Raw genomic sequence first — 13,378 nt, 5'->3', positions numbered from 1 at the left:
CTTTGTTATTCTGTTTCTTGTCCTTTGTAATTTGAATTGTGAGTTAAATCGTCTCTTAACTCTGACAATGGCCTCAGTCTTGTGGTGATCGTTGCATGGACGTAATGTTCTATTGAAGTCTATTTCTGTTTTCATTTATTTCTCCAAGATGCTTCCCAAGTAACATTGCTGGAAAGGAGGGTGGTGTTTGGACTGACTTTTGAAATCCTGTCATTTAATATGGCCTAAATGATTTACAGAGAAATGCTATTTAAAGCATTTGTGGCTGTTTAATGATACAAGTTTTTCATTAGTTTGCCTGTTACACATTTTAAACCAAACCAAATCAAATGTGACTTTTGCATGTGATCAGTAGTTGCTCTAATTAAGAATTCTTGTGAAGTTTGTGAAGTTTAAATGCTATTATTTTTAAGTAAAGTGCAGTGCCTGTAACTGACCACTACTTGTCAGTGTTTTACTGTCTTAAGAGAATCACCTTCCTGAATTGCAATTATTAAATTATCTATTTTCAGGATCTAACAGAACATGATGATACATTTGGTTTGTATCTGTACTTGTTTTGTACCTTTCTCTTGTCTGTCTTTTCTTTCTATGAGTTTTTTCTATAATATGCAAACTTCCTGTTTGTATTGTAGTATTATTATAATCATAGACTGATTATGTACCAAGATGGTATCTATTTGTATACTGACTGTTAAGAAAACTTGATGTATAAAATTTTACATCTTTAACTTTTAAATTTGCATTTTTCTTTTGAATCTGTAGCCTGTCTGTGCTGTGTGTAGTTGTATAAATATTATTTTTTCTACATATTTATGTATCTTTTACCTTAATGTGTTTTGGTGCATTTAAACAGCAATTACTGCAAATTGGAAAATACAAATTAGCAAACAAATTCATGCAAATTGTGTATCTTAATTTTTTTCTATATTCCTTATAGAAACATGTTTCTGCTTAGAGAGGAGAACAAATATTCTCTTCTTGCCAGTGGTATTAACATGTATACATGAATTGCTTTAACAACTGCATTTGTTGTGTGAAATGAAAACTATTTTGAGATTCCTCAGTGCTTCTTTTTCTTTGAATATAAGGACACCGTCACCTCTTAGTTTTTGTAAGTAATAGTTGCATTTATGCATCTATTTTCTAAAACAAGATCAAGTATCATTCTTAAAAAGAAAATGGGCTGTAGGCAGCTTTTCTGTGTGTTGGGTGTCCTGGATGGCTTTACAAAATTCTGTGCTTGGCTTCCTGGATTTTGGTGAAATGTGTCCATGTGTTCATGCTTTGCATGCTTTAGGTGAACAGAATCATCTTTATTGGACTTCTTGAATCCACTGACTGTGGTAAGGCGGTGACTACAGTTGTATCTTAAGCTAGCAACTTGGGTAGGCCAGGAAGCATTTTTTAACTTTCTCTTTGTGCAGCTGTATACTTAGATTCTGTTTGCCTCCCACTGCAAATACAGTGAACTGTAAGAAGCTGGTGGACAGAGACTGGGGTAAACTGATGGTCAAAAGTGTTATTGAACATTGTTTTTTGCATATCTTTATCACCGATCTTTTTAAACAAACATAAACTTGATCTGTGCTCTGAGCCACCTGGATATTTTAGTGCACTGTTGATACTTGCTCTTTGGCTCTGTGCTATGCCACCTGTGGCCAATGGTTTCTGTTTTGATTGTAGTTTGAATCTGTCTTTTCCTTGGAACATCAGCAAGTCTCATTCATATCTGTCACTGAAATAGCCAGGTAGTCTGTTTTTAACAGCCTGGCTGCTATGTTGAGGTAGCATGCTTGGAGCCATGCTAGTCACTAATGTAGCAAGTTAGGGAAAGTACTTTCATTCAGATGATGATGTACATTTTTGCCTTTAAACTATAGCATGAGGCTGCTTGTATGTTTCTGGTAGTATGAAAAACTCACTGATCAGTCTCACTTTGAAAGAGCAAGTTTCAGTTTGTGGTCTGTGCACAGCTTTCAAAAAATCTGGTTTTATTTAAAAAAAAAACAACACAGCAAAACCAAAATAAGACCAAAATCCAAAGCTTAAGAAAAGTTTGTAGGTTTAAGTTGCTGTAAAAGTTATTATTTGCTCTTGAAAGGTTATCATAAGTTGGAAGGATTGAGAACTGTTGTTCCAGAATCCTCCCTATAGTTTTCTTCATGTATAGGAAAAATTGATCTATCAAGCAGTAAGTTATGTTTTTGAAGTTTTGGGGTTCAGTAGATAGTCTGTGTATGTGGATGAGGTATGCTCAGTTGGGGTATACCAGTTACATTGTATTCTAATGCAGTCTTGTGTTAGTGAACTCTTTTATAAAGGCCTGTAAGAATTCCTCTCCTTGGTCAAATCAAAGTTCATCTAGCCTGACCACCTAGGCAGGCAGCGGAACATCTAGCTGGTCCTTCCCAAAACCATGCTGTGAAGACTTTTTCACATGGAAATTCTGTCTCCTTGTGGCCTCCTCTGTACCTGTCCCCTCCAAGGCCTCATCAACTCCTTGTCAGTCTCCTTCAAAACAACCTGGACACTAGAGTGCTTTCAGAGGAGGAACTTGGTAGGAGAATCCTGTTTACTGTAGGCCTGTTCCTATTCCTCGGTGCTTCAGCTTCTCTGGGCAGTGTGTGCCTGCTGTTTGGGAGCCATCAGGGAGGAGTGTGTGCTTGAACTGTTGTCCTCAGCATCCTTTTCATAGTTCCCATTTTTGACATTTGACTCCCCCAACCCCTTCTTTGGGGACAACAAATGAAATCGAAGAATCAGTTGGATCTTTACACATTTTGTTTGCTTTTTTTTTTTATTTTACCCTCACAATAGAAAGCTTGTATAGAGATCCTTAGTGGAGAAAAAAACAAGTGTGGCATAAATCAACAAGGGAGGGTTCTTTAAAAAGGAGTACAGAAAGGGGACAAAACACAGAATTAACTTTGACCTGTACAATTTCTGAATTGTCAGTAAGAGCTGACATTTGTCTGGCTGTGGATGACCAGATGTTTCCATTTCTTAATGACACTGATTAACTGCCTACCTGGCACCTACTGGTACAATGCATGTTTCACAGTTGAAGCAGTGCACATATACTGTGTTTAATTTACTGTCACATCACTTTTTTTTGCAGTATTTTAACTTTGGTGTATCTGTCTATATCTATATATATGTATGAGCTGTTTTTTCCTTAAAATGAAATGGCTATGGGCTAGTTTTACAATATGCAGAAAATAAAACTGAAGGTTATATTTATAGTATCAGTTATAGTACAGGACACATTTTTGTTTGAAATTATTCCTATTTAATAGCCTGACTATCAGTCAGTGAACCTTAGTATGTTGAAATGGCATATTTATTTCCATGGTTTCTTCTGGGAGTTAGGATGTGCTACTGATGCAGAGTCATCTTTTGCTTTCAGCAGGAATAATCTTTGAAAATTTTACTAGTATTCCTGAATCCAGCCCATATTTTCTTTATGATTCTGATTTCTCTAGCCAAATCTGCACATGAAAACATGCATGTTTGGTACTATGTTAATTATTAATTTAGTGCCAAAAATAAAGTTGGCATAAAGTTGACTGACTGTAACAGAGCTTCTAATTTTGCTGGTAGAACTGATGGTCAGTTACAGTTAATAGACATAATGTATTCCAAGTAGGCTGTTCTGAACCAGTACTTGTGGTCATTAAAAATAAACTAATAAAAAAGCCCAAAACAAAGCAAAAACCCAGTCAACTTGGGTAATGCAAAAACGGCATTAGCTGAAGCGATGATCTTAGGCTTTTGTTCATGTTGCTTTTTGGGACTTCTCCCAAGAGCCTTTTTGAGTAAAATGTGTGCAGTGTTGAGTTTTATAGTTGACTGGAATGATAGATTTAAATCTCTACTGAATACTTACGAAAGTATCTTAAATGTGTTACAGTCTTCTATTATCTGATTAGGAATCAGTATGACTAAAAGTATAACTCTTTATGTGGCAGGATATTTTCAGTGGCATAGTTATGATTAATGTCTTCCATGGTCTCAGATTTTAATGTAAGCTGTTCACGCAGGAGAATAATCCAAACTGTACTGAAACCCTTATATTTACTGAGGTGAGGTTATAAGAGTGAGGTAAGTATATATAGTCATTTATTTTCTTCAAAAAACTACTTTTAAAGTCAAAACTTGTAAAGCTGAATGCCTGGGCTCACTGAAGTTGATTAATATCTTTTATTCTGTTTTCATATACTGAAATTGCTCTCCAGTGTACAGTGAAGAGAAAATTTTCAAAAACTGAATGAAATTGCACAATTTATGGGAACAAATTTCAGGGGTATTTGTTTTTGTTGTTGTTCTGTTGTTGTTTTAGCAAGTAATTATGGAAGGAATAGTTGTACTTCAAGATACGGGATAAAAGTAAAAGATTTGTGCTAAGGTCCCTAATTAATTGATTTGAGACTAGTGTGAAAAATGCTTGGTCATGTTGCGCAGATAAAAACCGTGTTTAATTAACAGTTACAGAAATTCATGGCAAATTATCAGTATATGGGTACTGATCTCTCTCAGCTGATGTTTCTAAGTGATATTTAAAATGAGCCAATGATATTGCTATGGCTTGAGATACCTAAACTTGGGTTATGTTGTAAATATTACATGTCATTAATATCTGTCATATCTAATACTTTCTTTGCCAGTGATGTGTTCTGCAAATAGTGTTGGTTTGCAGAGCGACAAGATTTTGAAATTGATATTTAAGGCATTATTATTTTTGTAAGATGGTTTAGAAAATGGACATATGTGGTTTTAGATACCTCAGTTTGAGAGGGAATGGGAAAAGTCCTCATGGATTTGTTTTATTTTCTGTTATTGTTGTCAAAGAAGGGCACATCAATGTTGATAACTTTGGTCAGGAAAGTTTCAGTTGATTCAGTTGTAGTTCTACAGCTCTTAAGTGTCCGTCCAGATTCAGAAAAAATAACCTTTTTTTTTTTCCTTATGACACAATCTTATGGTAGAGTTTTCTTGACTACAGTGCATTGTATTTCATAACATGTGCACTTTATATTAGAGAATATATTCTTTTTCTGTGATATGTACACAGCTAATCTGTAGGGGATCTATAGAGCCTTTTAGACCTGAATCTAAAGGTGTTTGGGGTCAACTTGAGTGTGTGGAGCTCTATACATCGGAAGGATGTTAGACTTTGTGTTTGTCCCTGTTCTCTGCATGGGTGTGTTTATGTATGCATGGACTTATATTTATCTTTTCATAACAATATACATTGGCTCTACATGGAAATATGAGATGCAGACAGAAAGCATTTGTCTAGATCTTCTTTCTTAAATGTATCAGCAGATTCTTTAATTTTTAACAGCCTTGGAATGATGGCTTCTGTAAATTTTATAATGAAGTTTACAATATATTTTTCTCCTCTAAAGGTTTTAAGGAAGCAAGATGCTAAAGCAGATGAAACAGAAGAACTCATGAGAAACAAACTTGTGAAATATGAAAGTGAAAAGCACCAGGTAAGACTTAATTTTTTCCTTTCTGTTTGGTTTTAAATGAGTGTATAGTGTCATGTGTTACAATATATGCTTCCTTTTTCTGAGAAACCAGTAGAAAAAAATTTTCTTTACTCTTTAAGAATACAAGGTGCGGAGTTTTTTTCTGCATCAGAGGCACTGTGTGTATAGCTATGCTGAACTTGTGTCTCTCCTTCAAAGCTCTTTATTTATACTGTGTTACTTCTGATGACTCTTCCATGCTGCCAGGCAGACAGATTTGTCGCTTGCGGATTATCCTTGATTTCTTTCTCTGTTTTGTCTCTGAATTTGTATGTAGTCTGCTGTTGCTTATTTGCAGCAGCTCAAAGCAGCTTTTCTTCATCCCTGCAACTAACTCATGCTGGTTATTTTGCACCATAGTCATTTACTCTTACTGAACTCTTGCCATATTGCACTCTTTCTGTTCATAGAAAACAAGATTTCTTGTATTTCTATTCTAGCAGGATACTAGGGCTGTAGTAGGCTTTGCCCAGTTTTTTTCCCTCTTGCATCAAGTTTAGCATCTTTCGAAGTTATACCCCTTTATGCTAAGCCTTTATGTAGTGTTTTATGTTATGTTCTCTTCATTCCCTTAATGCTGGTCCTGTTTACATTGCCCATTTGCCAGGCTCTCAACATCCTCCTTGAGATTACTATCTCAACAATAACAATTTCTGCTGTCAAAACCTGTATTTGTTTCCAAGTGGATCTTTGAGCTATTTGTGGAAGAAGTCAGAAAATATTTTGTAGCTTTTGCTTTCGTTTCTTTTTTTTTTTTTAATTGTCATCAGTTTGCTGACTATTTCTGATTACACATTTTTAATATTATGTTTTTAGGAAAACTTCCAGTTTTATGAAATTCAGGGCACTTCAGTTTTTTAGTCATCTTGTTTCGAGAATAATTCAAATACATCATCTTTCAAAACACAGAAACCCCACAGGTTTTACCAATTACAGTTCTACCAATGCATGTCATCTTTAACACTTCTATGAATAAAGTGTTTACCAAAGGTGACTTCAAATATTAAGTCATTGTTAATTTGAGTTTAAAAGTATGTTTCAAATCCAGGGACAATGTTTTTGAAATTCTGTTAAAACTTATCTTCCATTTTTTACTTTTAACCCAGTAAAAATTTGCTTTTGTGATTTTTGTTTTGGATAATATAAATGACTTTGTATCTTCATATGATACAGAATATTGTACAAAAATTATGGACTGTAAGTAAAACTCTTTTTATGTAATTTAAATAAGTATTGCAGGGATTTAGTACAAATGAAGGTTTGCTTTAAATTTTGGATGAATAAAAATACTGTGTATATTATATCGCATTTTAAATAGATGCTTATATGGATTAATTTGTGTCAAAATTAAATGTTAAAATACACTTTTATATTATGATTCATATGTTGCTTTTCTTTCTTCATCATCCTCTGAAATGAAAGCTTGAGCAGGAATTGGAGCAGTCCCGGAAAAAGTTGAGTGAATCTGAAGGCAGTAGAGAAGCTCTTTTGCATCAGGTAACTGCTTTGGTGTGGTAAAAATCCTAAAGTTTTCATATTAGATTGTGTCTGAGGTCTTTTTGTTTAATATTACTATCTCATACTCTGATAACATTGTTTTATAAAGAAAAAAATGAGGTATAGGAAGACAGGTTTAAGTGTCTAAAATATGTGGACTGGGCTCATTATACTTTTTCTGCTTTCCAAACTTTTATGTGTATATGTTCATATATATTAATTATAGTAGTGGTAATAATGGTATGTTTTCAGTACATAAACACATCCTTTCATAGTATGCTTTAGAGCAACTTCTGTATTAGTAATCATTGTTCCGCAAAGTGCGTGCTATAATTGGTGAAATCAGATAAATCAATGACCTAGATGTATTTGCTATATTGTAACATGGAATAAGAATAAATAAACAAATACCTGAAAAACTATCTAAAGTGTGCTTCAAACAGTAGCTGTTGATGTATCAATGATTAAATATAAAATTTGTAGGAATTTCGATTATTGCTTTAGAAAAAAAGTCCTTTCTCCTAAACATCCTTCTTTCAGAGGAGCTGGATAAAAAGACTGAAATAAGTAGGGAAGGGGAGGCAATTGGCATTCTCATCTTTTAGTTGTTTGACTTGGGTATCTAGCAGAAGTTTGAGTTAGCTATATTACTGTTTTGAATTTAAATCACTGTGCATGGAATATAGGGTAATATGAATTAGAGGTATTTTTCTTCAATTCAGCTTTAGCATGTTGGATTTTCTTTATTTTCCTGCACGTTGTCATCTTTGTAAGTGCTGTACTATATATGATAGGAAAGAAAAATGTGAAAAGTCCCAGTGTTTCTTATGAATAAATACATTGTATTTTTAAGGCGCACAGTTTAAATAAAACATATTATTTGTTAAATTTGTATAGACATTTTTACTAGCTATGTAAAGAGACAATTGCAACATATAATTTTTGGTCTAGAGAAATTAATGCTCATCTGTGGTCAACATGAATTAAAATATTTCCTTCAATTTTGAATAATCACTTTGTGGCCTGTAATTAGGAGGTAATTTGTCTTTGTGTTTACCGTCTGCAGTACTCTCAAGATTTATTTATAAATATTTTTTGTGTGTACTATTTTTTTTAGCGTTTAATACAAGTATGGTATTTACTTTTTTGTTCTGTTTTTCATTAAACATTTGATGCTTGTGCATATATTTTAGATTGAGGATCTTCGTTCCCAGCTTTTGAGAGCAGAAGAAGACCGTGTAGAATTGCAACATCAGCTTTCATATGCTGCTATGCATCGCCAGAGTTACCAGGATGTACAAGATGATGACAGGAGAATTAGAGCAGGTACAACTAACGTTTTGCACTAGAGGCCTGCAAACTAGTTAGTAGGCATGGACATTAACTTTATCTTAGAGTCACAGTCTAATTCTTCTATTATTTCAACAAAAACAGCCATTTAATTAATCAGATTTAAGTTAATAAATATTGGCACCTGAATATTAACAGACAAATAGCAATAACAGTTAATTTATTATAAAATATTTTGATTTGCATGGTTAAAACAAATGAAACAATTTCAGCAAACTGAATAGTGTTTTTACAGAAGAAACACATTTGTATTATTTTTAAGTAATCATTTTCCAGAAAACTTGCATTTCAGTCCATTTGCACTTTGAATTCTGCCATCTTGAAAATCATAACAAGAGTCATTGACTAGGTGGTTAATAAGGCTGATGATTTTCTGGCAGAATTTTCAAGCAGCATGTTCCTGAGTGGCTAAGAAAATTTTTCTGTATGATGCAGTCAGGGCTTCTGTTTGCGCTATGTTAGTGTTTCAGAGTCGGAATAGTTTCATTTAGAAGACAAATACTTTAAACTATTTCAAGATACGATTGCATATTAAATTACCACTTTAGCAAGGTCTTCAATTAATTGTTAGTTATCTGTCTGTATTTAAACTTTTCAAACATAATCAGAAAGACATTAGGGAAAGTCTTTCTCCTTATTAACATAGAAATGTATTACTCAAGGTAATACAGGAATAATGACTCCAAGTCCAGTGTCTAGGGGGATGTTTAATCGGTTTGGCTAATGACATATTTTTGTATTTTCGTACTTCAGCTTCTGAGTTATCTTGGTTTTTAAAATAGGACTCTGACTCTGTGTTTTACAAATCTCAGAGCACTGGAAATTGACTGGATTTTTTTATGTGGCTTAGCTTCAGAAATGTAATGCAAAGTAATAATTTCAATAGTTTTTCTCCGGTCATGCTAATGTATCTGCTTAAAAGTTAATTTATTTGAAACAATATGCCTTTCATGTTAATAAAAGCATGTTTTAATTTTCCTATTAGTCTTATAAATCGAAACAAAATGTAAAAATATGAAGAAAATAAAAATATACTGGAACTGTTAAGATTCAATAGCAAGTTATATAAATGTATGCACATGTTTCACCTTGCTGTGTTATTTCTGTTTCTTCAAAGATGCACGGGAAGAAGACAAATGGAGATTTTTTTTCTTTTGCCTCTAGTAGTTGTTTATGACTAAAGACCTTTGAATTTCTGAGAGAATTTATAACTTACTCTTATCAAAACCTTTGGTTGTATTTGCAGGATTCAGACATAAAATTCACAGATAATGTGACTTTCAAATTAGGAGGTATTACTCTGGTGAGATAAAATCTTGGCCTTGAAGCTGGTGGCCAAATTTCATTTACACCAGGACTTTCCCATTGTTTCTTCCATTCTATTTCATTTTATTCAGTTTTGTTGGGGCTTTGGTTGTTTTGTTGTTTTGGGTTTTTTTTTGAGGGGAGCAGGTGTGTCCAGGGGGAAAAGTGGAAAACCCCTATAAAATGACTGAAAAATACTGTTTAATTCAGTAAAATGCTATTAGGTTATGATTCAGGTATACCATTTTTCACAGATATTTTGGTCAAAATCAGCAGTTGTAGAGTAGCCTGAAGTAGAGAAGCAAATTGCCAAAAGTGAAATGAGATAAAATTAATTTATCACAAGCTGGTATTTCTACTGAGTCTGTTCCTCTGTTCTTGCTGTTTTACAGTAGCTGAAAGATATGAGAGAGAGAAGCAAGATCTAGAGAAACATATTTTGGAACTTAAAGCAAAGCTGAGTCATAATGCTGTAATGTCAGAGGTAGAGGAACTGAAGAGATGTATAGAGCGTAAGGACAAGGAGAAAGCACAGCTTGTAATGCACATACAGGTAAGTCGGGTTTTGTTGCTTTTTGTCAAGTGGCACTTTTTTGGTTTTTCAATAATTTCTCATCTGTTTAACATTAGGTGATAGATTGGGGATTAACCTTTAAAACTGAGTAACTGTTGCGCTCGTTGTTATTTATTGTGTAAATAACTTTGGAAAGGGATTTGAGTTTGCTGACTTTTTTCTCTCCTGTGTAACACCAAAAAAGGTATTTGCTCTACTGCCCATGATTTCATGGTTTGGATTCCTTTTCTTTCCCATGTAGAAAGAAAAGTTGATCTGATTTTATCAGCACTTACCATTAATAATGGTTTTTGGAACTACTTTTATAAAGTAGTACTTCCTTATTCCCCATTCCATCATTCCTCAGAACTAAAGTTCAACTTTAAAAATTGAGATACCTTGTTCTATGAGAGAGTGCAGTTGAGTAACAGGTGTAGATCACAACTTCTCTCTTTTTTGCAATTAGATGCAATATAATAATATAATCATAAGTATTAATAGTCTTCTTTATGGTAAGCACATACTGTTTAATGTGATTCTCTATGAAAAGGATAACAGCAGCCTTTTGTACTGGAATTTTAGTTTTGACCATAAAATGAGATCTAAGTAGGCAGTAGCATTCTTATTTAAGATGGGAAATTTCTGTATTTTTTGCTCCTGTCTAGATTTGTCATTGGTAGTAGTATGTCTAAACAGTATCAATTTTCTTCTGTCTTCCATGACTGTCAGGAGAAAAGAGTTTGTTTGCAAAACCATGTTAGTCAAGGACTTAACATTTTGTTTTGCTTGTATTTTGGCATTCTGTAAGCAAGCAATTTAGTATTTATTTTCCTAGTGAAGGTACTTACCTTGAAATGATGTTGCATCATGTTGGAAATTCAAATGTAGGAGTTTATTTTTTTGTCTTTTCATAGATTTACAGGACTATACTGTTCAGTTTACTTCTACTGCTCTTCTACCATGAAAACTTCTGTGCTGATTTAAATCAAACTAATACATCAAATTACATTTGGAAAAAAAAAGCCATGTCAAAATAAGTTCCTATGTGCTTTATGAAATTCGGTCATTGAATAGGTTTAAAAAGACCTAAAGTGTTTCTGTAGGGGATAAGATGAACAGAACTCATTTCCTGGTGTCAATCAGCATTTGTATTTTAGCTGGTTAATACAACCCATGACTAACTGAAAACATTCTGGTATTTTGTTTGTTGTGCCTGAGAAACTAATTATTTTGGTGACATGAATTAATTGAATAAAAACCCACAGAAAAACAATTATTTTAAACTTCTGCTTGTAGAACATGCTTTCTTAAGGATCAGAATGATTTTATAATACTGATTTCCTGCTCTGAAAATACTCATTCAAGAGTGCTCAGTTGGGGTCATTGTCATTTCTCTGAGTTAGAAATCTTTGACTTCCCTCATTTTCTCAACAGAAAATACTTTGTACTTCTTATCTGCTTCCCACTGCCTTTCTCCTACAGGGGCAGTAACAGGAAAATAGCTAGTGTGTTTTTCTTTTAATGAGACATCAAGGAATGCAAGGATGTGAATTTCTAAACTTGTGTACTAACAAAGCATTTTGTCAAGCCTGTTCTAACAGCTGCTCCTATCAGATAGTCTGATTCGCAGTTGGAAGTGACCAGCCATGTTTGACTTGAGATCAATTTATCTTTGTTTAGTGGGGAGGATCTAACTGCACTTGCTTCTGATGTACATGTGATACTAGAAATTTCTTTTGATTTATTCAAATGTCATTGTTTGCAACAAGTTGAGTTGTGTGTGTGTTGTACATTTAGCCCCCGACAGTTGCCATAAAATCACAATGTGATGTCAAATGGAGAGGATGAAAAAGGTTAAAACATATTCTTAAGCTCATGTTTAAAAGTGAGTTCAATCTTAAATTAATTTTTAAATTTAATATTTATTTCAGCTACTGTAGTTTATGTGAGGGTGCTGCTGTGAGATCTTGCAAATGTATACAACTATCTTAAATACATTTTTCTGCATAAAACCATAAAGATATGGGATTGTAATGGCTAACTATTAAGATTTAACTGTTATGACTAAGAAATAAAGTGCACAAGTTATAAAGATGCAATACCCTACTTTCTCCGTGTTTTTAGACTTATGCATATGAACTTGTTTGATTTACTAATTACTCTTCATTCGAATTTGGTGTTAGTAGTCTTACAGTATTGTCCAGTACAGCAGACAGTCAGTTTGTTAAAATATTTCAGTTTTTTCTGAGAGAAAATTGATATGTTTATTTAATATTAGAAATCTTCAGTAATATTAATCTTTCAGTCTTATATCTCACTAAAATTTACTTTGACTTCTTCTACAAATTAAATTGTTAGCCAGTGATTGTCATTATGAGTCAATTCAGGTATTTGAAAATCAATAGGTAACACTTTTCTAAATTTAAAGATATTCTTACAAAATAGGAGAAATCAATACCTTTGCAGACCAGTCTGTATTGCCATGCCAGTGTTCAAATACTGAAACAGTGCTACAGATGGGTTTACAATGTACAGATACTGTTTGCTTTGATACACTTTCTCTCTAAAATCACATATCAACCTGAGAGGAAAAAAAAGGTAGTTTTGGTGTGTCTTGTATTTACATATGACATTATCTGTCAGAAAGAGTACCAAGCTTTGGAAGAATACAGAGAAGGCATCACTTCAAGAAACTGATTTTGTGCCACATACTTTTTACTGAATCAGTGTACTTTTTGACTGGTTGAATGTATCTGGTTTTGATTTTTCAATTCACAAAATTTATGCTTGCATAAAAAATCTAAATCTTTGGTGTTAATGGTTCTTAGTGTTTAGATGCATTCAGATTGGCAAGAGATGCAGATCAGATAGTGATGAACAAAATATCTGAGGTCTGCATTTGGGAAAAATTAATAAGACAATAATTAGGCGCAATGATTAATTGGTGTAAACATTATCAGTGACAGTGGTATGATTATGTAGCATTACAGTCTGGTGCCTGTACTGCTGAGATGCAGGGCAGCTAAGAGAGGAGGGAGAAAAACACTTACAGATCTACTTTAGGTGGTTAATATAATTAGTGTGGTGGGATAAAATGTGACTTTCTGTATTCTTATCAGTATAGAATGTTTGCACA

General features: G+C 33.5%; 1 protein-coding gene across 1 annotated transcript in view; it reads left to right on the top strand.

Moving 5' to 3' along the window:
• Nucleotides 1-13,378, top strand: part of CEP128 (centrosomal protein 128) — a gene marked incomplete at its 5' end in the record, with an annotated part of 104,864 nt that overhangs the window by 16,295 nt on the left and 75,191 nt on the right. The window contains 4 exons of the mRNA XM_082283912.1: nt 5,412-5,498; nt 6,960-7,034; nt 8,228-8,360; nt 10,082-10,242. Of these exons, the coding sequence (XP_082140038.1) occupies nt 5,412-5,498; nt 6,960-7,034; nt 8,228-8,360; nt 10,082-10,242 (456 nt within the window). The remainder of the gene's footprint in view (nt 1-5,411; nt 5,499-6,959; nt 7,035-8,227; nt 8,361-10,081; nt 10,243-13,378) is intronic.

The sequence above is a fragment of the Coloeus monedula genome (assembly GCF_965178545.1).
Source record: "Coloeus monedula genome assembly, chromosome: 6".
Taxonomy (NCBI): Eukaryota; Metazoa; Chordata; class Aves; order Passeriformes; family Corvidae; genus Coloeus; species Coloeus monedula.
Note: the sequence above shows the minus strand (reverse complement) of the source record. Positions and strands in the feature narration are given on the sequence as shown.